Source organism: Brachycentrus maculatus, unplaced genomic scaffold (genome assembly GCF_059751285.1).
Source record: "Brachycentrus maculatus isolate JH-2025_06_01 unplaced genomic scaffold, ASM5975128v1 h1tg000110l, whole genome shotgun sequence".
In the NCBI taxonomy this organism is placed as follows: Eukaryota; Metazoa; Arthropoda; class Insecta; order Trichoptera; family Brachycentridae; genus Brachycentrus; species Brachycentrus maculatus.
Window position 1 is genome coordinate 370,504 of NW_028280863.1, and position 22,895 is coordinate 393,398.

Genomic DNA, 22,895 nt, shown 5'->3' on the forward strand with positions numbered 1-22,895 from the left:
ACAGATGACAGTTTTATCCAGTTCCACCCCGGTACCCCGATCCGCCCCGTCCCCTATATCTTCTTTAGGTACCTATACAAAAAAATACGGACCTTTGTCTATGGGGACACATCGATGTCTATTTTTTTACTGGTATTTTTCATTCCTTTCTCCTGTCAACACAGATCCTATGGAAATTAGTCTTTGACAGATTCTATGTTTTTATTTCTCTAAATACGTCAAAATCGCGAAACGGATTATTGCGAATTAAAATAATTTTTGTGTTGTCAACAAGCCACAAGTGGGGATCCTGAGAATTATGAAATTTGGTGACAAATTATTAAAAAAATTATAGTCGTTTCTTAAAAAATAAATATTAATTGGTGCACAATGATTTAACATAACATGCAAACAAGGTACAATTGACCCATTATTATTAGACAATGCAATCAATTCCAAGTACCAATGTTGTTATAGACTTCATTAAATCTGAAAAGCCAGTCTTGATCAACTTACCTTATTTGCAAATTTATCGATTCAGATGGAAGGACTAACTCAAAATGAGAAAATAGTTTGGTCTTGCTGGGAAACAAAAACGTTGCGAGATGTGGTCAGAGAGGCAGCAGCCAAGGGTACTCATATCGGACTTGCTCACAAATTTCTACAATATAAACAATCATGGGACGCACAAACTTCTGAGGAATGGTTTAATGCTGAAGTGAGTATTACTGTTGTTAGCAATATTGGGGGCGTTTTTTCCCATCATTTTTTAGTTTTCTGCTCAATACTTTGTACCTGATGCTGGTTGATCTGTTTATTGCCATATTCTTCTGTTCATATAATATAAAGTAATTTTTGAAAGTTGGAACTAATAATCATAATAATAATTTTGGATAATTTATGCCGCCATTTTCTTAAGATACATCCTCAAGGGCGGTGGTACACAGCTGTTGGATGAGACGAAATGGAGTTCTGTGAAAAAAAATAATTACATATTATCGAATTTGTGCGGTAACTGAGAAACCACAAAAAAACAAAGATGTCAAATTTATGGTGTCACAAATTCCCTACTTATGTTTTTTTAACAGCTGCTATTTTGGCTAATCTAATGACAGTATAGCCTTTAAAGAAGTACCATAAAAAATAGAATGAAATAAAGATTTAAAAATACATATTTATTGATATCATCTCACTTTTAAGAGTTTGGAACTTATGATGGAAGAGCATTCCATGTCATCGGTCCTGCAGCGGCAAAATCATGCATGCCAAATCTCGTGTGCTTGTTGTAAATTGGTGATAACTTGACACATCGCTCACTCCTTTCAACAACGTCATATATCAAAAAACTTGATTTTTTAGGAGATGGTTTTTAATGTTTAACAATATAATAAAATGTTTTAAAAACAAATATCAAGCCACTTATTGAACCTTTTACTGTGCAAAAGATCTTTTTAGGTAAAACCTGATTGTTTTTTCTCCATTTGAAAAATATTTTGGGTATTAAAAAAATAATAAAATAATACCTTTTCATCAAAATGCAAAAACAACATTTTCTGCCATGTAGCGGGTAAATATTAAGTTAAAAATATGCCGCTTTTTGTGGGATATAGTACATTTTCTGGGAATTCCGAAAACATGCACAACTGAAAATTGTTGATTTTTGATATATGACGTTGTTGAAAGGAGTGAGCGACATATCAGCTTATGGATGTGGAACACAGCTAGTTTAAAAAAAAATTATAAGTTTTGTATATTTTAGGTATATACCTGGGTCCTGCAGCTTTTATCGAGGAAACAATTTTTCAAAGCGTCGCATGTCCTCAATAAGATGCAGATCCCGCCCTACCAGCACATGCTGGTGGTGGCTGAGGAGTCCTTGGACACCGCCCTCAGGGACTATATACTAGAGCAGCTTGACAAAACCGCCAATGGAGTCCAGAAAGATAGTCCTGACCGGTGGAAGGAGATCACTCTTCACTGGCGGCTACTTCAGTTATTAGAGAAATGCTTCGAGAGGGACGGAATGATGAAACAGAATCGAGTATTCAAAGTTGAGAAAGATCTAATCGTTGTCACATCCAGTGAAGTGAAGATGATGACAATCAAAAAAATTCAGACTCTTTCTGAAGAGTGGAGGAAGAAGATTTCTAGCCATCTGTTCTTGGAAGTCTTAGGTATATTTGAATCATTCTATATTCTACTGTATAATTATGTACCTTTTAAAATGAAATAATCAATTCATTTAGAAAAATGATTTAAAATTATCTTTTGTTATCTACTCTTCACAAGTAAATGTAAACACAAGCGCATATCTTTATCACGGTAATTCAATATTTATAAAGATAATAAAACAATACAACAATGAAGAATTGCCACTATTGCATTGTTGTTTCATATAACTTATGTATTTTCTCTCCCTTTGTTATCTATTTTTGAGCCTTAATATATAGGTGTGTTTTAATTAGCCATATTTAAAAAAAATGTCAATGAACAATTATTATTTATAAAATTGTGTCAGCAATAAACAGATATGTAATATGTATCAATGTTTATTTAAACAATGTAAATAATATTCATATCTTTCAATGCTAATCATTATAATGTATTTTATATATTTTTATACAGGAATTAGCATCACTGTATAATTATATGTTGATAACATAGTTTTATATTATAGATGCTACGCATAATGACATTCAAGGCATTCGATGAGTTGATAATGCTTATATTTATTACAGATTTCTCAATTGTGGATTTCTTGGAACCAAACTTTCTTTGGAAAATATTATTGCAACAAAATAAAGCTATGTTGCTGAAGAAATGGATAACAATATATTTTTCCAAAGAGAAAAATGCATCGGACGAGTCTCTCCTCTCTGACATACGAATATTAAAGGCTGATTTGAATCTCAAAGTATCGGTGGAGATGTTGAAACAACTCGATAGTTTGTTCATAAGTTGGGCGATTACCCCTGAAATGATTCAGACTGTGATAGATTTTAACTGTTACGATTTTACAAAGTTATGCGTCTTTGATACTTTGTGCCAATTTGGACACATCGTACAAACTGAAAGAACAAATTTAAACCATATCTTACTAAGACTGTCCAGGACCCAAAACTTGGGTAATATTGATAAACTGTTTTCCAGATGCACAGCCACATTGAGCAGGAGTGATTTTAACACTATGCTGGCTCATTATTTTGTAAATAATAAGGAATATCATGCGATGACGTCTTGTATCGATTCCGCTTTATTTGAAAAACGCGAGAATCCGGCTAATGACTACACAACATCCAACTGCTTAGATTTGTGGCTTCTGTTCAAAGAAGCTGCTAATGATAATACAATAGAAAAGTACATTGCCTCTATATATGAAACATGTAAATATGTATCGGGAAATAACATGGAAGCCTATTTTTCAGAAAATCCATTATTAGTTTTAGCTTTATTAATTTTTGAAGGTCAAAGATCGCTGTTTGATATTTTTAATGAGAATCAAAATTTGGAGCTTCTGAACAAAACATTGAAATGGAACAAACCGTTCCATGAAAGCTTGCCGCATCTTTATTCTGTATTTCAAAAATGCTCAAAAAAACTACTCGTCATTGAACATGATGTAAATGTGTACCAACTACTTTCTGGTTATAAAGGATTGGATATCTCAAAAATATTTGAATTCCAGTTGATAGAAAAAGTGAAAGGAAAAAGTAAAATTTCCCGTCAATCTTCTCTAACGAAAGACAGAGATGTAACTAATGATTTTAATAATTACGAAGAGATGCCACATTTTTCAAATAGAAAAGTTGTTCGTAAATATGGTTATTGTAAAAAACTCACTTACATGTATTATTTGAAACAAAATAGGCCTTGTATGGCAAGCCAAGCATTATTAATACAACAATACCAGCACTTTGGAAGATTAAGTCCAAAATTAATCAATGAAGCTTGCATGCACGCACACACTTTAGCGCTACAGAATTGGAGTAATCCTGTAATCACGGCTAGTTGTATTTCCTTCATAACAATGATCGGTGGGGATTCTATTAAATGCCGTACACATGTTACTTGTGCCAACTTAGTGGCACAACTCCTGGAGACTAAGGGGAAAATGAGTAGAGAGGAAGTGGACAAGTTGATGCTTCAATTAGTGGCCAATGACCGTGAAGCCCAGCTTGAAATTCTCAAGCTATCGGAAGAAGCTTCTGTACAGCAACTAAACAAGATAAATGGTGCTCATTCGCAGTCTGTTGATATCGGTGGAGTTTTTCACGAATGGCAATCAGTAATGAGGTTTGCATATTTTCATAATCTGTCCGCTCCTAAAACGCAGATGCAAATGCTAGTAAATGAGAATCTTTGGATAGCGTTTCTGATATTTGGTGATATGTTTAAATATCCTCAGCGGATGCTTCTCTCGCTCAGTAGAGGCTTTTCATCTCCACCCTTAGTGGAGCATTTTAGACATGCAATTTGCTATCAACCACTTGATGAAACCCATCATAGGGATGGGCTCAAAATATTAAGAGATCAAAGGAAGACGTCACGGGAATCAGCAGATATGGTGAGCAAGTCAGTTAAACTCTTCCAGTTATATACCCACATAAGTATATTCTGGATTCTTTACCAACTCTATGATTTAATTCCCTATCAATAGATTAATTATATTATAAGCATTAACCTGTTTCTAGCAAACCTCGGAAACTTCAGAATTAGATGAAGAGATAGACTTTTCACTGATGGGAGACATATGGGAGGTGATGGCTCTCTGTCACGGCCCTGAAGATCCGCCCGGAGCCCTCATTCGGGCTTCCGCAGCTCTTCATTGTCCGATTCTGGCTCTACTAGCCACATGCTACGAGGTATGCATCATACACATACTCGTATATCAATAGTACCATGCCTTTTGCAATTGCGTAAAGCCTGTAAAGATGAAAATTTAAAGATGGTATAAAATGTACTCTTTATAATTATTGTTTTCTGTATAGCCTGATGCGGTTGACATTTGTTGGGCCCAGTGGGTGTTGAGCAGTATGAGACTGGAAGACCCCGAGAGTATATCCATCAAGCAGTGGGATCCCACAGGGATGCAGTTATCTGACATTAGGGTGAAGAAATTAATGGAAATGTGTTTAGAAACTGGCTTCTATAAAACATTGTACGAATCATTGAACATTTTTTATAGGGTATGTATACACATTTTTTACCATTGATGAATAGAAAATTCACAAATATGACAGATATCCCAAGAGAAATAAAAGCAATCCCAAGACAAATAAAAGCATTTTGTGAAGCAAATATGGAACTGAAACCTTGCCAGTAAAATTGGAAACCAAGATTTGGTCTTACTCGAAATATGTGTTTTTGTACTTATCAATCCAATTTTAGCTTAATAGTATACCAGGAATCTTTTACTGCCGTTTTATAATTGACAATTGATAATTCTTAGGCAAAACAGTTTCATCTGAAATTAACATTATCGGTAAAATTATAAATCAATCAAAACATTTTATAGGGATTTTGAAGACACGACTCATGACTAATAATGCAGTATTTTTACAGGAGAGTCCTCTGTGCACATTGATGAATTTTATTTTGCAAACCGTGGTGTATTTGGAATTTGGGGAGAAAACATTAGAGATATTAAAGTCATTCAATACTAACTGCGGAAGACGTGGATCCTTCATGGGGAGAGCGGAAGGATCGTGGCTCCATAGACTGCAAAGGCCGAGATTTGTGCAAAGTGTTTCGATAAGTCTTATTAATATAGCCTTATCCAAAGGCTTCAAAAGTCTGTCGCATCAGAAATCTTTTCTGCACTTTTTATGCGAATCCCATTTCTCAAAAGAATTTTCAGGTATTAAAACAATCATCTTTAAGGCTCTATCAGTATGACAATTTAAGAACATTTTGGTTTTAATATATATTTTTTTCATTTTAGTACCACGACCAGACTATTGCAAAATAGCCGCAATGTTGAACTGTTCCATGGATACAAATATCCTGTTTGAGTTAGGGGATATGTGCGGAGACAACTCTGTACAATTCCAAAAAGAATATATAGAAAATCTTATCAAACATAAATTCTACGACAAAGCCCTAGAGTTTGCAAAGATAGTGAATCTACCGATTGAACATATTCTAATCGCTGATTGGACTGAGAGATTTGAATCGTTGAACAATTCGAGTGATAATGTATCTCAGACATCTACAGAACAATCCCTTTTAACATTTTGGACTCAGTGTAGTCTTACTTTTAGGGAAGCTCGCGCTAATCCGATGGTTACTGTGGAATTTCTTAAGGCACAATGCGATAAATTAACAGACACAATGCAAAAGTTTTATATCCTGCGTCTGATTCTCTACTGGTTTAACAAACTCGGCGAAGACGTAAAAGCCGAGATGAACTCTCAGAAAGAAATCATCGAGTTTGAAATGTGGATGGCTTTCTTAAATAGCGATTGCGATATCAAGCTTCAACTTCTCGATGAAGACGCCACCTATAATTTTATTTTGAAAGACAAATTTCCAATTCAGACCGAAGAAGCAAACAGCTCCAAGCCCGTGTTTCAGAAGCTGCTAAATGAAATCGAAAGGGATTCAAATGTGTCCAGTATGCTTATCACCGGTCATAAGCTGAATGTCGTGGAGACAGAGAGATGGTGTCGGGGTGTGGGCAGCTTGTTGGAGTGTGGATTAGCGGAAGAAGCGTGGAGATTGTCCAAAATGTTTGCGCCTGCCCCGGGCTGCTCGGTTCGTCCTTTGTGCTCTATAGAGTTGGTCGAAACCTGCCTTCGTCTAGCCGAGGGTCACATCAACCCCTATGAACTACCTCAATCCCTGAGGTCCATTGTAACTTCCTCTTTCAACCGACAACACCTTTCAGGTAACAATAAATCCCCACTATTAAGTGATTAAAAGTTCTGCGTTGATATTCCAGATCGACATCTTTTTAACAATACATTCTGTTTGTTATAATATGATCAGTGTTATAATAATAGGACAATCGAAGATATTTTTGTTTTATTTTAGATTCTCAGTGCTCTGATAATAGTTTCGAAGAGCTGGTTTTACTGTCCGAGAGGCAAGAGGAAGTTCCGGAGAGTGCGAATCGTGTGATAGAACGTGTAGAAGCTGACTGCCTGTCTTCACTCGAAACTTTGGCATCCAGAAGTGGGCTCAAAATAGTGAAACAAGTTGCTAGCATTTACAGGATATCTTTACAAATTAGCCGGCCTTATGTGAAACTATTAAAGTATGAAGGAAATCCTTTAGATTTGATCAATCATTTAAGTGGACGAAGCAGAATGCCTCTAGCTAAAACAATATTTAGCACATATGAAGTCCCAATTCAAAAGGTATTTATTTTTTATTTTGTTACATTGTGTACTTTTCTTTTTGGCATACATATTTAATATTTGTATTTTATGATTTTAGATTGTGGAATATCTCTGTTTGGAGATAGTAGGTGCTGTAGTATCCCCACACTTGACGAGGACCTCCGGTTTTAGGCAAAAGGAACATTTCCACTACACCCTGTGGGGCTATCCTTTGGATTCTGATTTTGAAATGTTTTTAAACTTGCGCCCGGACGATAACTCGTGCATGGGAAGAATGATATTGGAACATTTGACCGCCTTCAGAAAAATGTATAAAAGTGCGGGAAATGTGGCGACTCCCGCCAATACTGACTATACCGAGGTTGAAGATGTAGAAGTTATAATTGATGAAGAATATCAGAATATTGAGGATTTCGAAGTGGAGAGTGTCATAAGCCAGCAGACTGCGAGTACGGTGGAAACGACTCCATTCAGTCCAGGAAGATTCTCATCTATGGATAGCCAATCTGTAGTTTCAGAGTCTACTCTCAACAGTCACCAATTCCGCTCATCTAGGGAGAAAAAACCACAGTACGATGTCATTTCGTGCACAAATATTCGCATAAAGTCATCTGTTAAATCTAATATGAAATCGCTGCTAAAAGGAGCAAAGATGTCTTCTAAACAGGTGACCTACCATTTTTTCATTAAGATCCGAGCATTTAACTTAAGAATACAACATGGGAGGAGTTACCAACTGCCTCCATAATGTAGCGGTTAGTACATTTAACTTCTGTGCATGTTGGTAACTATCAATTATGTGCTCTCGCAACAGGAAGGAATATTTTGAACTTCATTTATCAAAAGTTCTTTCTTTTTTTAAAATCTCCAAAAGAGTTCCTAATTGAATTACAAAAATATACCCCATGTTTGTTTCGAAATATGTGACTACAGATATACATAACGATATTGAATTTGTATATCTAATACAGTGGAACCCTTAAAAAGAGCACCTCTCAAAAAAACGTGAAAAACTTGCTCCCTGAACAAGCGACATTTCGCATGGTGGTTTGGGGGCCACACGAGCTTAAGTACTCTCTTATGGTAGAGAAAGTCCAAAAGAAGTTTCTGAGGTATCTCTATATGAGAGAGTATGGCTATTATCCTTGGCTCTACCCAACCCAGTTTCTCTAGGGTCTGCTTGGCTACAATAGTTTAAAGACTAGAAGGAATGTGTATTTGATTACGCATTTTTATCGATTGTTGCGCGGTATGATCGATAATCCTGAAATTATCCGGAACATTGGTCTGTATGTTCCCGATAGTTACCTAAGACAGCGTCGGCATAGATTGTTTCACATTCCTATACACAGGACCAACCTGCCGATGGTTATGCCTGTAGGAAGAGCTACCGCTATGTTGAACAATATCTCATTGGATATTGATCTGTTCCATGTGTCTGAAGGAGTTTTCCGAAGCGGGATTCTTCTACACCTTTAGCAATAGTTCTTGAATATTTTAGATTTTTGTATTTATTTAATGTATACGCTTTAAATTTTTTAGTTTGTAATGTATATGTTAATTGAAAATAAATAAATTGAAATTTAAAAAAAATTAAATAGTAAGTTACAAAGAAAGTGCCAGTCCCTTTTTCACGCATTCACTTGTGAGCCGTTTCGCTTAACGAATAAGATTCTGAAACAAATTATGCTTGTTATGAGAGGTTCTGCTGTATTTTGTTGTTCTCAACTTTCAGCTATAAGAACCGTTGGTCCAATCTATGACAAACATCTTCAATATATATATTTCTATAGGTGAATGTGAATTATTTTTATAGGTGAATGTGATTTCGATAGAGTTACTAGTACTGGCCCACGAGTGCTTTTCGTCCGTGTGCGACACGGAAGGCATCGCCACGGTGCTGCGCTCCGCCCAGACGCTGACCTCCCACCTGCTGGTGGCCCGCTCCTGGCGCCTCATGGTCCGCCTGCTGACAGGCTTGGCTCGCTACACCGAGATGGCCTACATCTTCCAGATGCTGAGGGACAATCACCAGTTTGAGTTCCTCCTCGGCCAGTTTGACTTCATGCTCGGGCAGCACCAGGAAAAAATCACCAGTTTTAAACAAGGTGATATTCTTGTAATCATATTCTGTTTTTTGCAACTTTATATTTGTCATGCCTTAGATCTTGTTCACACAATATGTTATGAACATCTCAGGGGAGGCAAAGTGTTTTTTTTGGACTTACGACCTGTCTGGCTGGTTTAAGTGATCACTTTATACACTGTTAGATCACTTTTGGTTTTTGTAATTTCTGGAGATTCTTGTGAAGTAAATAGGTGACTATATTTAAATATTAAGATTTATTATCCCAAAATTTAATTTTATGAGTTACTCTTTGAAACTAGGCAATCAATATCTTGATAACAGCTTGTTGGTTAAATGCCGTATTTGTGTACAAAGATTTGAATGTTCTCAAAATATTGACTTTTGTTTTAGGTCTCTTGGAGTTTCTCAAAAAGCACTGCCCCGGAGATACGGACATTTATTGCCTGGTAGCTTTGCACTTTTCAATGTATTCAGAAGCAGCTGATGTGAAAAAAAAGCAAGCGAACGACTTAATTGTTACGTTGATTCAGATGGCATTGGATTCTATGAAGATTCTCAAGAAACGCAATCCAAAGCAGCCCGAATGGATTTTACTAACTAACAATGACAGTAATCGTCTGATATTGGATACAGCCATTAACCACTGCTCGGATAGTGCGGAATTGTACTCCAAAGGGGGGTGTTTAGGAGCCGCAAGGGAAATGGCCGGTCTGGCACAATTACTCGCTCTTCAAATTTCACTTCTCTCCAATCCGCCGGCCAAGTGTATTTTGAATCTCAGCCAAGCTAAAATGGCGAGTCTCGTAGAATCACACTTGAGGTAAGAAACAAATTTAATTTATCATCCGTTTCAAGCATAAGCCACTCGGTTACACATATTGCGGTGTTCTTTCTTAGATCGCAACACGACACAATGAAGTAAATAAAATGTTGTTTACCATATTTTGAGAATGTTTAAATTTCTGTATTACTTATTTTGTATGCAAAATAAGTGTTCTTTTAACCCTTGTCCGCACCCAATGGTGCATAGGGCACTGCGTCGAATTGACGCAGTGTTATCTTGATCATTACTTACACGAAGGCAAGGTGATCGCGCTTCAGGAGCCAGTCCAGGGTAATATTAAATAAATATCACAGTGTAAAATCACTAATATTTATTTTCACCCCCCCCTGGGAATCGAACCCGGGACCTCCAGCACGGTAGCTAAACACGCTGACCATTACACCACGGAGGCGGACAAAATTTTTGTATACAAATACTAATACTAGTAAAAGCCTAAAAATAAATTATACTAATTATTCAACCATTTTTTTAAAAAAAAACATTGCATTGTAAAACTCATCATCAACCTTTGGACCTTTTTTGGTCTAACACCCCCCTGCTAAAGTTTCTTGTTGTGCCCACACAATATCAATTGATAACTTGAAATAAATACTTAATAAATAATATTTCCCAACTGATTCCAGTTTCATGGAAGGCCTTGTATTAGCCCACGCGATTGATGCAGGAGGAGGCGGGTGGATTTCACGTTGGCTGGAATTGGTGTACCAACGTCTCTTGAAAGGAAACGATGCACCATTTATTAAGGACATTGCCACATTCCGTCCTGATGTTGCTTGTTATATCCTTGAAAGGTTAGTTTCTCTCTCTACATATATGTATTTTTAGTATACAACCTCGGTTTATCATTAGATCTTAGTGTGGCACGAATTGGGCTGTAAATGAATTCCTAATTTATGTGATAACTTCATTAGTATATCTGGAAAACTTCTCTCTTCACAATGAAGCTAGATAATGCAATAATTTCATACATTGTCGCTCCCTATTGACAATGTTAGAGGTTAAGGTCAAGTGTCAGTTTAAGATTTACATGGAATGTACATTCAAAGGAACGGAAATACCCCATAAGCCGCTTGTGCACTACTCAGAATTTTACCGTACGACAGTTTAGTGTGATTGAATTTACGCGCAACGTGTTCACGCACCGATCCGAAGAAAGATGGACAAAAGCACGAGCCAATCCAAGCCAATCATCCGTTATATATGCTAATTGACGTGCCGGACGGTAAAATTCCGTGTAGTGCACAAATGCCCATAGACTACCACTCTACACCAAGTCCAATAATTTTCCTAGTTAAGTCAAGGTTCCAGGGCTGCTTTTATGAAAATATACAAAAATAGCCACCTACCTGTTCACCAAACTCAAGCTGCTTTTTCCTGTAAATGGGTTGCATGAAAATTAGCATTCTACATGTGTAGGCATACTTTAATAGCAATAAATGTGATTATTAAAGATCAAATGAGATTTGAAAGATGATTTGACTGTTTATGCTAATAAATAAAAAATTGTTACAGACATGATAATGAAAAGAGTGCAGTCGGAGAAGGAGCCATAAGTGAACTACGTTCCCATTTTAAATAATTTAAGGTTTGAGATTAACTAACTAAGCAGCAATGTCTTCTATCCTGTCCCTATGCCATCTGTATCCCATCTTATATGTATATGTAATCCTTTCCTGTGTAAATTCAAGAATCTGGAGCACTGAGCTGGATCACCTTGCCTTCATATAATCAACAATCATATTAACACCGCATCGATCCGATTCAGTGCCCACTGCACCATTAGATGCAGATAAGGATCAGAAAAATTTAACCTTGTGCCAAATTTGATATCTACAATTTTTATCACACATTTATGTGATAAATATTTCGTGTGATATGATGAAATATTTTATGTGTTAGATCTTTTATGATGTTATATACATACTTATATTTATTTTTTAAATGATGTTATATACTTACATATATTTTTTAAATCATAGATATTTTTGTAGTTTTCATGTTTAAGAAGTTTATTGTATACTTTATAAAATGTTGCACTCTCTTTATGAATTTTATTTTAAAAGAAAGATCCTTGCTCTAAGAGATCTGTATTCAATGTTTTATTTAATATTCGACTCTGGACTGATACCTTTTAAAGCGGTAACTGGGAAAAATCTTGTATTTTCTTTTGCTTTTAATAAGATTGTCGTTATTTGTTCAGATTAATGTAAATATATACATATATATTTTTTATTTCTTAAGATGAGATTTGCAATTTATGAAGTTGGGGATTTGAGGTTTAGGGGGCTATAAATAAAGAAGAAAAAAAACACAGCACCCGTATGATAAAATTTAATTGTATAAAAACAGTCTATAAAAATATTTTTGTTTAATCTTAACCTAGAATATTGCTTAAACAAAAATGGTGACTTGCATGTGGTAACATTCGCTACCACGTGCCAGTTTTTTGTCAATAGATTTATCTTATCACTTTAAAACCTATGAGACAATAATAAACAATACAAGAACTTATTTTGGCAAGTAGTATTATTTCTGCGGCATTCAGGCAAGAGGCAAATGTCACATATCGCTCACTCCTTTCAAGAACGTCATAAATAAAAAAAATTGACAATTTTCGTACCCGCTACAGGGCAGAAAGTGTTGTTTTTGCATTTTGAAGAAAAGGTATTGTTTAAAATATACTTTATATTTTTCAAACGGAGAAAAAACCTTCAGGTTTTACCTAAAAAGATCTGTTGCACAGTAAAAAGCTCAATAAGCGGCTTGATATTTATTTTTAATACATTGTATTATATTTTAAAATTTTAAAAACGTTCTCCTGAAAAATCAAGTTTTTTGATTTATGACGTTCTTGAAAGGAGTTAGCGATATATAAATATATAACAGTGTAACCTGAAAAGGTCTTAACCGTTACAACATGTATAAATATATGTATTTAATCAAAAAAGCATGTGTGTTTTCGAGACCGAAAACATAACATTTATTTCACTACCATGCGTCATTCACACATGTATAAATTTTTCAAATTTACGTTATTTTCAACTTCATGAATGTATATTTATATATATTTTTTAATAGGCGAGACATATACAGCCAACACATTGAGACATCTCTTATCAGTTTTATGGTAAATGGAGTTTTTTCTAATATTATTAAACTTTTTTATAATATTACATATAGTACGTATAAATGAAACACATTTAGATGAGAACTCTGGATCGTCAATGGTGCCGTTTGACTTTACATTTTATGCAGCATCCCTTATTTCAATATTTAATTAAAAGAGAAAATTGTAGACCAATTGTGACATATCTCAATTACTTAAATGCCGCAGTTGTTCCCTCGACAACAGACTTCAGATCTTAATATTTTTTCTACATTTTACGAGATAGTTCTTATTGTAGATTAAATAAATAAACTTTAGAAATACTTAATTGTAAAAATGGACGGAATTGTTCCCAGTCTGTCTTATTGTCCATCGCTAACCTAATCACATAATCCAACACTTCACAGTACAATGTAAGGGATCACAGCTTTATTTTTGCACCACACCTACACAGTGCAACACACATACACACACACACGTGTAGCAACACATAACACCATTAAAAAAAGGTCAGGAACATTAAAAAAATCCCCAATGATGTGGAATTTAACATAAGACAAAATTTGAGTCGAGATTTCAGATATGAGTAATTTGATATTCCTGTTTTTCTCTTAATACAGTCTCGAGGGTATCGTGTACATTGTAGGGTATGTGGTCCAACAGCATCCTAGGCATTACGAGTAACTCCTTGAAGTCCTCGGGACAAGCCCATCTCATCTCGTAAGTTGGCTCGTGAATTTTTGATTTTCTGAAATAACCCAAAAGTTGTTTAAATTCAACTGTAAAAAACGATACTAAGAAAATGCATTATTATAATGTTGAAATGATGGATAAACATCAGTTCTTTCGAGTTGCTATGATTTAAAGATTAGGCTAATTTGGACTCAATTTAACCCTTAGAACTAGACAGCATGGTGCCATTTGATAATAACTTTATATAGTAGATAATTAATCACTGTCACTAGTCACTAGTGCTAGAAAGATAGCAGATATGTTTGTAAAAAATGTAGTGCCTTTATATATACATAGTTTATGAGTTGAAAAATAAAGCCACAAAGGGTTTAATGCTTCAAATCATTATTTAAGATTAAATTTTATTACAGAAATTGGAGTTGAATGTTACGATTGTAAAAAATTATTTTTTTTATAACCAATAAATACTTACTTTTCTATTCCTAATCTTTTTCTTCTAACTATGTGAAGTATTCTCCCAGGTGTGTAAAGTCTTACTTTTGAAAATCTTCTGAGAAAAATATCTTTTGACAAGAGAGCGGCTTCCTAGAATTGATTACAAACTAATTAATTCCTTATTATTGCAGAAAAATTAAAAAATCTGTCAAAATATTAAAAAGGTTCACAAATACATATAATTTTCATGAATTTTCATTTCCTTTAATACAGTAAAACCTTGACTTAGTGGACAAATTGAGGGAAGGGGGTGTCCATTAAAGCCAAAAGTCCGCTATATAAAAAAAGGTTTAAATCGAAAAACTTATTTTTGAAAATATGAATATTTAGATGTAAATAAACAATACAAAACAAACAAAATTCCATTTATTTTGTTTTTTTTATTTTTTATGTGTTGCATCCAAAGTTTGTTAAATACAGGTCTGTTATATCGAGGTTTTACTGTAATCTTCGTGGGGTCATGTGACAAATAGTCAAAATTGGTTGAGTATGTAAGAATCATCATTCTTTTAAAGTATAGCGATTCAAGTGAATGAAAGTGATCAATTGATAAACGTTTCAAATGCTCCATCACTCCACACTGCCATCTCGTGAAGCAAATGGATAAGGTTTGTATTACTACTACATATTAGGGAAGTATTAATCATCATATGGAATTGTTTCATTAATGTGTAATTAATGATCAATTGTGCACTCACACAAGAAATGTTGACTGTAATGAGTGGATCCTCTCCACTGTCACCTGATTTACTCTCCAAATCCTCGGGATCTCTCCAGGTGGATTCTAAATCTCTTGTTGGTACTCCAAATATGGCGTATCCAAACCCATTTAACATGATACGGTACTGAAAATAAATTTTGTATGATTGGAAATGATCATTTTTAACAAAATAAACACAATATGTAAATATAACTCTTCATTCATCTCACTTTATACATATTAAATAAAATATTCAAACCATCCAAGAAAAAACAGTTCAGTACAATTTATCATCTGAACTGGAAGTATGTACAGTTTTATAAATTATTGGAAGATCAAAATCAGTTTTCTGTAAAAAGTGTGCCCAGAAATTTTCGAAATAAGTTTTTCAAAGTGTACTAATGACCTTATATATTATTTAAAATTTCGTGCGAAAAACAACTTTGCTTGTTGTCTCTCTCTATTGTTATCTAGGTCAAGAGCTAAATTATTAATAGTTATTTATAAGTTTATAATTTGCCTCCGTAGTATAGTGGTAAGCGCATTTGGTTACCATGCTGGAATTAAAGTAATTTTTTACTCTGATATTTATTTTATATTACTGAACCTGAAGCGCAATACTGATCACCTGCCATCCATGTATTTAACAATCAAAATAACACTGCTTGTATCCAATGCAGTGGTCTATGCTACATCGGGGGCAGGTAAGGATTAAAAAGAAGAAATAAGTTTGTACCTTTGGTAATTTGGTAGCGTGGATGGTTTGCATGATCTTGGTCCGAAGATTCTCAGCACTCTCAACACTTAGCCTCATGACGAGGTCATCCCCCACCCCGACGGTGAACACAAACCCCTCCGTATAGCGCGCTGCCTCCCTACTCAGGACTCCGGCTGCAAGAAAATATAGACAAATTTTGATTATAAGATTCAACATTCAATAATGTTTTCAGTATTGATAATGTGTAGGAGAGTACTGACCAGGAGTAGAGAAGGCGTAGACTCGCAGATCGGGATACTTGGGACGAAGCTTCAGAGCAACAAGTACAGCCACTCCTGCACCCAGACTGTGTCCTAATTATTAGAAAGTATTAAAATATAATTCAGATATAGGAAAAGACCGAGATTATTTGATCACCGAGAAAACTTGGTTAACTCTAATCATTTCATTATTGATTCAGTCACCTCTTCATTCTCCAACGTCCCAAATGCTTCACATACGGTGTTTGAAAATTATGTGGAATGCTTCGATGTCACAATATATTTTAATAAATAGTGGTATTTACTAAGTAAAACTTAAATTAAAAACTCTAATCAAACTATTAAACTACGGCAGAGATATTTTTTTTATCTGTGGTAAGATATTTGTGTATTGTTTATTGATACATGCATTGTTCGAGGTTCCTTTGTAAGAAAGTGACTGAGTGACTATAATAACTGCTTCGTAACTTAAAATAATAGACATACAATGCTATATTTACTGTACACGGGTGCAAGAATTGCTTTCTGTCATGTTTCATCTTTTTTTTATTGAATAAATGAAATAAACTCTTAAAAAATTATATTTTTTAGATATAGAAAATAGTTCTTATTTCATTCATTAGTTTGATCATTTATTTACTATATTTATCCAACTTTTTTTATTCCTGATCAATATTAGATGGAAAAAAATATATACACAATGAAACATGACAGTTAAGGTCGCACAATATTTGATGGGTAAATTTGCAAAAGTTAGTTTTTTGTTGCATTTAAAATTTAACATTTCAAGAATAGGAAAAATTAATTTTCTCTATTCGCATTATGTAAAGTGTACAGTGCCGTGTCTAACAAATCGACCTGTTTATGAAAAGACAAATTTAGTGCACCAAAATCGACGAAATATAATGTTCAATTGACAAAGCGGGCTGTGTTACCGGTGATGACGAGGGTGTAGTGCGGGTACTGGTAGAAGGCCCTCTCGAGCAGGGAATGCAGCTTGTGCAGCAGTTTGGCGGCGCCCATGGCCATGCCCTTGTGCGCAGAAGTGTCGGGTGGCAGGCCCTGCGCCTCGAATCGCTCACTGCCGGCTGTCAGGTCCGTGAAGATATCCCGCAGAGACATAGACCCGCGTACCGCTACCACAATGCTTTGGGTCTGGTGATCCGCTATCACGCAGAATGGGAGCTACCCAGAAACAAAAAACAAACCAGTTTATGAATCACTCATCCGACGTACTTGATCATTCAATCATTATTTATCGGCGAGGTGGGAATCCAGCGCCCTAGATTGTTGAATCTAGTAGTGGAATTTATTTGATACAGATGACAAATCCAGGAGCTCAGGGTGAATGTCATTACTGCTAAATATATGGGGAAGAAAATGACAGAGAAGTAGTAGGTGCTATTAATAGAAAATATGGTAAAAATAATAAGAATATAAAAAGACAATAGCAGCAATGACTTTGACACTTAGGGTTTCATATGATACTCGTATGATGCATGAATTAATTCATTATCACAAGAGGAGGGTATATTTGTATTAAAAATTAATATTAGAGATATTTCACTATAATATTTATTTAATATTACCCTGGACTGGTACCTGAAGCTTAGGTGTAATTGTATTATCTTCATATTATTACTCATCAAGTTATCAACATTATGTCGTGTAATGCAGCGTCCTATGCATCATTGGGTGCGGATAAGGTTCAGGAGAAATACCACTCCCACAACAACAACAAAAATTCACATGCCAGTACGAGCTTTTATAAGTTACATATAAAACTGCTTATGTGTTCAAGTACCTTTAGATTAATAAAAATTAAACTAAATATTTATCCGTATCTGCAACCACCTCTGAGGGTACAAAAAAATATAAAGTGAATAATTTAACCATCGGGTGGGATTTACCAATTCCTAAAATAAACTTTGTCATTTTGTATATATTGCAAAATGTGCCATTTCAAAAAACAACTAATTTCATTGGTGATTTTGGAATATTGTTAATATTAACCAGTTGCCAGTTTATCCCGAGCGTGACTTGGGCAAGGAGTTTGTGTTGCATTGATAAGTACGAGTGCCGCTCGGGCAAATCGTATTCCAACTTGGTGGTACTGATTTGCCAAATATATTAATATATTTGTTTTTATTGACTAACCCGAGCAGTATTCGGGTAGTCCTGTTTCGAGTTGATGATTTCCTGCACCGATGAATTTTCTCGCCAAAATTCGACTGTTAAGTGGTTAAATAAATTTAATTTTATTATTTATTAAAAGACAATTACCTCAAAAACGTGATTTTTGAATGATGCAAAAAGAATATCTTCTGACGGCAATCCAGATAGGTATCGTACTCCGGCAAGGTGACACATGCAGCAGTTATCATCGGTCACCACTCGAGACTTGGGCCTGGGAAAATTTTAACAATAGATATCAATGTGCATGAATATATCTATTTTATAGTAGAAAAATGGATATAAGTTCATATCCTATCATCATGAAATGTAGACTACTATGAAATCCTTGTCCAATGCTTAATAGAAAATCACTTGAAGCTCTATTTTTAGAAAATTATATCACATTAGGCTTCCTTGCTGGAGGTCCTGGGTTTGATTCCCAGGGGAGGTCAAAATATATATGAGTGATTATCACTCAAGACTGGAACTTGAAGTAATGGACTGATCAAGGTAACACTGCGTCAATCTGATGCAGTGCCTTACGCAAAATTCGGTGGGGATGAGGTTAGAATAAAATTTGATAAAAAGTTCTTATTTTGTCATTTGCATTTTTTCAATGATTTCTTAGATTTCGAAAAGAAATTGAAATAAACAAATATATAATGAAAAAACCCATGTGTGTGACATTTAACCGAGGCTTAATACAAATTGTAAGAACGTTTTGAATAGCTGAAATTTATTACAAGTTGACAAAGTGAAACGAAAACTGGTGCATCTGTAGTGAGTTTAATTTATACCTCCAACATCCACAACATGTAGCAAATCGCAGGAGCTTGCAGATCCCCGTAACACAGTTGGTGAACATGACGTACGGCCATCCGTACGCTGATGTAGAGAACTTGAAGAAGTGCAGAGCGTCATGCAGGTTCATCCAGCGAGGTACTTCTGAAAACACCTTGTTAATATCTGCAAATGAAAAAATAAGGCGATGAGCCCTTTTATTATTACTTATTTATTTATTATTTCTGTGATTTTATATATCTCCCTATAAGGCTTTCCCCGATTTCATTTCCAGTACATTCCATTGCTATTGTGATTTTTTTTATGTATTTGTATCAAGCTCTACCGTGCAGTGGTTTTTACTAAAAAATAATTTTCTGTAGTGTACAAACACCACAGACAGGGTACAAACCCTGATTACAAATACAAGGTAAATTACAAATAAGAAATTTGTACTACAGTATTTTCAAAGACATATTGTAAGGAAAAAAAACATGTAGCGTAATCATGTAGTGGTTAGCACATTTGGCTACTGAATAACTAACTAGCTAATGAACTGAATAATCTGTTCCAAAACATTGGCAGAAGCAGAATAATTGACAAATGGCATAATTACCCCGGAAAATACAAACTAAGTAACCGTCACGCCGCTTCTCCGCAGGGGTAGGCAGAGAGAATAGAACACCATACCAACCTGTCCTTGCAAACATTATTTGCCTCTTCCACATTCATCCATCTCCTCATACAAACCCGACGATTATATCATGACCACAAAATTGTTCGAATGATAAAAGTGTGTAATTTTCTTATAATAAAAATCACCAATTTTTATAAACACAAAATACATAAGTAGGGCAAAATGATAAATGTATGTGTCAGTACCTGTTGAGTATATGGGCTCCTCTTCATTGATCATTTGTATCCTCCTCATCTCCCGAGTTTCTCGCTTCTGGCGAACCCTCAGCAGCACGCAACCAGCCATCACATCCGAGGGAACCAAGTCTGTAGTGCGGAATATGGCACTCAACAATTCTAGAAGACAACACACAAGACTCTTATTATTCAATCTAAATTACACGATTTTAACATATCATTGTATGCACATTTAATAAAATATCATTTATTTATTTTACATGTGCTTCTTAAAAAGACAAAAGCTTTCATGCATTTTTAAAAGATGAATATTTTCACCTATAGGTTAGTTTAAATGATCACTGTATACAATGTTCTACCCATGATTGATAACCACATTACTCAAATTTCGGAAGATATATGGTTCAATTGAAAACTCTTGCGCTTCGGCGACATCTATGGTTGATAAGTTTGAATATATGGTTGAAGAAGCTTGAAAATACCATTTTCATTTTTTAAAACTTATATTTTTGCTCCATTTAGTTGTATTTATAACAAGATTTCTTTATTTATTAATATCTCAACATAGATGTGAGATATCAATAATAATAAAAAAATTAAATACATCATTTAGTCAAAAATTAAATACATGAGAGTTGTGCTAATGTTTGTACATGTACTGCGCATGTGATACCAAGCAACTACCGGATAGAAACAAGAGTGTGTGAGCAACCTGCAACCTGTTGGAAGGCCTAGTATAAACACTAGCGGGTAAAGACAAGAGTGGGTGAGTAACCTCCGACCTGTTGGAATACCTAGTACACACTAGCGGGTAGAGACAAGTAACCTCCAACCTGTTGGAAGGCTTAGTACACACAAGCGGGTAGAAACAAGAGTGGGTGAGTTAACTCCGATTTGGAAGGCCTAGTACACACTAGCGGGTAGAGACAAGAGTAGGTGAGTAACCTCCGACCTATTGGAAGGCCTAGTACACACTAGCGGGTAGAGACAAGAGTGGGTGAGTAACTTCCGACCTTATTGAAGGCCTTGTACACACTAGCAGGTAGAGACAAGAGTGAGTGAGTAACCTGCGACCTGCTGGAAGGGCTTGTACACACTAGCGGGTAGAGACAAGAGTGGGTGAGTAACCTGCAACCTGTTGGAAGGCCTCGTCCCCGTACTCGTCCCTCTTGAGGCAGCAGCAAGCCCAGCGGAAGCGGCGAGACCAGAGCCCTGTGACCTTGGTGTGGTGGCGGGACTGGCTTGGCGTGTCCTGGATGTCTCCATACCGCACGGAGCCCAGCGGGTCGAACACGATGAACAGCCCAAACACCGTCAGGGCAAACAGCACCCAATTAAACACCACGATTCCTTTTATCAATAAAATTATTTATGTTTTAAAGAAGTTTCTGAAGTATCTCTACATGAGATATAAGATATAAAATAAGTTGTGATTTGAGGAGACCAATTTAAGAAATCTCTATAGCATATTTACAACTTTTGAAAAATTAATTCAGTGTTTCCACTAAATATTGGGACAATTTCTAGGACACAGGGACATTGCTATCAATAACGGTGAAATGTCCTGATGTATAGGAACAAATGATAATTGGTTTACCTTCAATGACCACTCTGGAAAATTCATCATCCGTGTCACACTTGATAATTTTGCAGAATATCCACACCGTCCCAACGATGTTCAACAATACTTCGGGGAGAATTAAGGCCACTCTGAAAATTCAAAACGACTTATTATTTTAAAAACCATAATCAATAAGTACCGTAATCCATACGTGAGTTTAGCCCACATGGAATTTATCTTTATTTTTATTTCATTTATTTGTTTAAAAATATATAAGTACATCTATAAATTCAAATACATTTTTCCCACCATTGACCCACCAAGCCACCTTATTTGTCTTGTCGGTGAAGTTTTACATACTTTTTAATTATTTTTGTCCATTTTAACAAAATTAATATACACAATTAAAGATTTTTTAAAACTATATTTACAATACGAGTATTAACTCTTGCTCATTTATTTAATCATCTAATCCTTTATTTTGCCTTTGGGTCATATACAAACTCATACTTCATCGAGTCATATACAAATCTCGCACAACTGTCTGGGACGTCTGAGGATATCTAAGGATGTCTGACAACCGTTAATATTGGCGCGACCACACTGAGACGTAAATCACTGTAAGGTCAATCAACGAAGGCATTGAATATCGCTCGCCATAAAAGAAGGAATGATCTCTTCATTAAGACGGCCGTCTGGTCGGTAAGTAGGTACTGTGGACTCATAAATCCTGATTTTCTGTGTCCCTTTCGCACTTAACCCTTTGACTGTCTAGTTTAACCCTTTGACTGACGAGTTTAACCAGGCGTCATTGAGGTCAAAATGACCCAGTGCGTTTAAAAATGCAAATATTTTTTTACGTACGCGCTTGAAGATGCTATTCTTCTCAGTAGCTGGAGCCAACAATATTGTTTCTTCTTCTTTTATTCTTAAGACCAGAGTGTATATGCATTATAATAACAAAGATTACGATGATATTCAATAAAACATGAAAAAGTCGGACATTACATATAGGTACGGGTCATATTGACCCACCTCAATATCCGTGTAATAATTTCGTACCACAATGACGTCGGGTTAAATGAAGATTTTATTTGGAAAAGGGACAGTTTTTTTTTATTTCAAATACATGATAGTAAGATATATTGGAAACATACGAAATACCGACATTGGGCGACATAGTCCACTACAATCCGTATACAAAGAGCCATCCTGCAATTATATATTCAACTACCTCATAAAATAATTCAATAAAATTAGTTAGAGCTATTTCATTCGCCGA

At 35.3% G+C, this 22,895-nt stretch overlaps 2 protein-coding genes across 3 annotated transcripts in view; one reads left to right on the forward strand and one right to left on the reverse strand.

The window, feature by feature from the left end:
* Positions 1–141: 141 nt before the first annotated feature.
* LOC148310034 (spatacsin) lies at positions 142–12,555 on the forward strand. Its single transcript, XM_088259113.1, has 14 exons — positions 142–395; positions 521–697; positions 1,739–2,153; positions 2,718–4,543; positions 4,671–4,841; positions 4,968–5,165; positions 5,542–5,836; positions 5,921–6,865; positions 7,012–7,337; positions 7,417–7,986; positions 9,136–9,427; positions 9,799–10,228; positions 10,876–11,043; positions 11,765–12,555. Exons 2-14 carry the CDS (start codon positions 521–523, stop codon positions 11,829–11,831), a joined length of 5,880 nt encoding a protein of 1,959 aa, XP_088115239.1. The 5' UTR covers positions 142–395; the 3' UTR covers positions 11,832–12,555.
* A 12-nt stretch (positions 12,556–12,567) lies between these two features.
* LOC148310035 (diacylglycerol lipase-beta-like) overlaps positions 12,568–22,895 on the reverse strand; it is a 39,389-nt gene continuing 29,061 nt past the window's right edge. The window contains exons 4-14 of one of the 2 annotated variants that reach the window (XM_088259114.1): positions 21,650–21,762; positions 21,181–21,402; positions 20,062–20,211; positions 19,197–19,365; positions 18,508–18,631; positions 17,160–17,409; positions 16,225–16,317; positions 15,983–16,137; positions 15,245–15,391; positions 14,524–14,636; positions 12,568–14,106 (exon numbers count right to left, since the gene is read on the reverse strand). In XM_088259114.1, the coding sequence (XP_088115240.1) occupies positions 13,935–14,106; positions 14,524–14,636; positions 15,245–15,391; positions 15,983–16,137; positions 16,225–16,317; positions 17,160–17,409; positions 18,508–18,631; positions 19,197–19,365; positions 20,062–20,211; positions 21,181–21,402; positions 21,650–21,762 (1,708 nt within the window). In that variant the 3' untranslated portion in view covers positions 12,568–13,934. The remainder of the gene's footprint in view (positions 14,107–14,523; positions 14,637–15,244; positions 15,392–15,982; positions 16,138–16,224; positions 16,318–17,159; positions 17,410–18,507; positions 18,632–19,196; positions 19,366–20,061; positions 20,212–21,180; positions 21,403–21,649; positions 21,763–22,895) is intronic. The other variant, XM_088259115.1, reaches the window with a different exon arrangement.

What these genes read in the sequence shown, in the direction of transcription:
- LOC148310034 (XM_088259113.1), top strand. Translation starts at nt 521, where the DNA reads ATGGAAGGACTAACTCAAAATGAGAAAATAGTTTGGTCTTGCTGGGAA. An exon ending in CATTGAACATTTTTTATAGG is followed by an intron (nt 5,166 to 5,541) that starts GTATGTATACAC and finishes GTATTTTTACAG; the next exon opens with GAGAGTCCTCTGTGCACATT. An exon ending in GCTTGTTATATCCTTGAAAG is followed by an intron (nt 11,044 to 11,764) that starts GTTAGTTTCTCT and finishes AAATTGTTACAG; the next exon opens with ACATGATAATGAAAAGAGTG.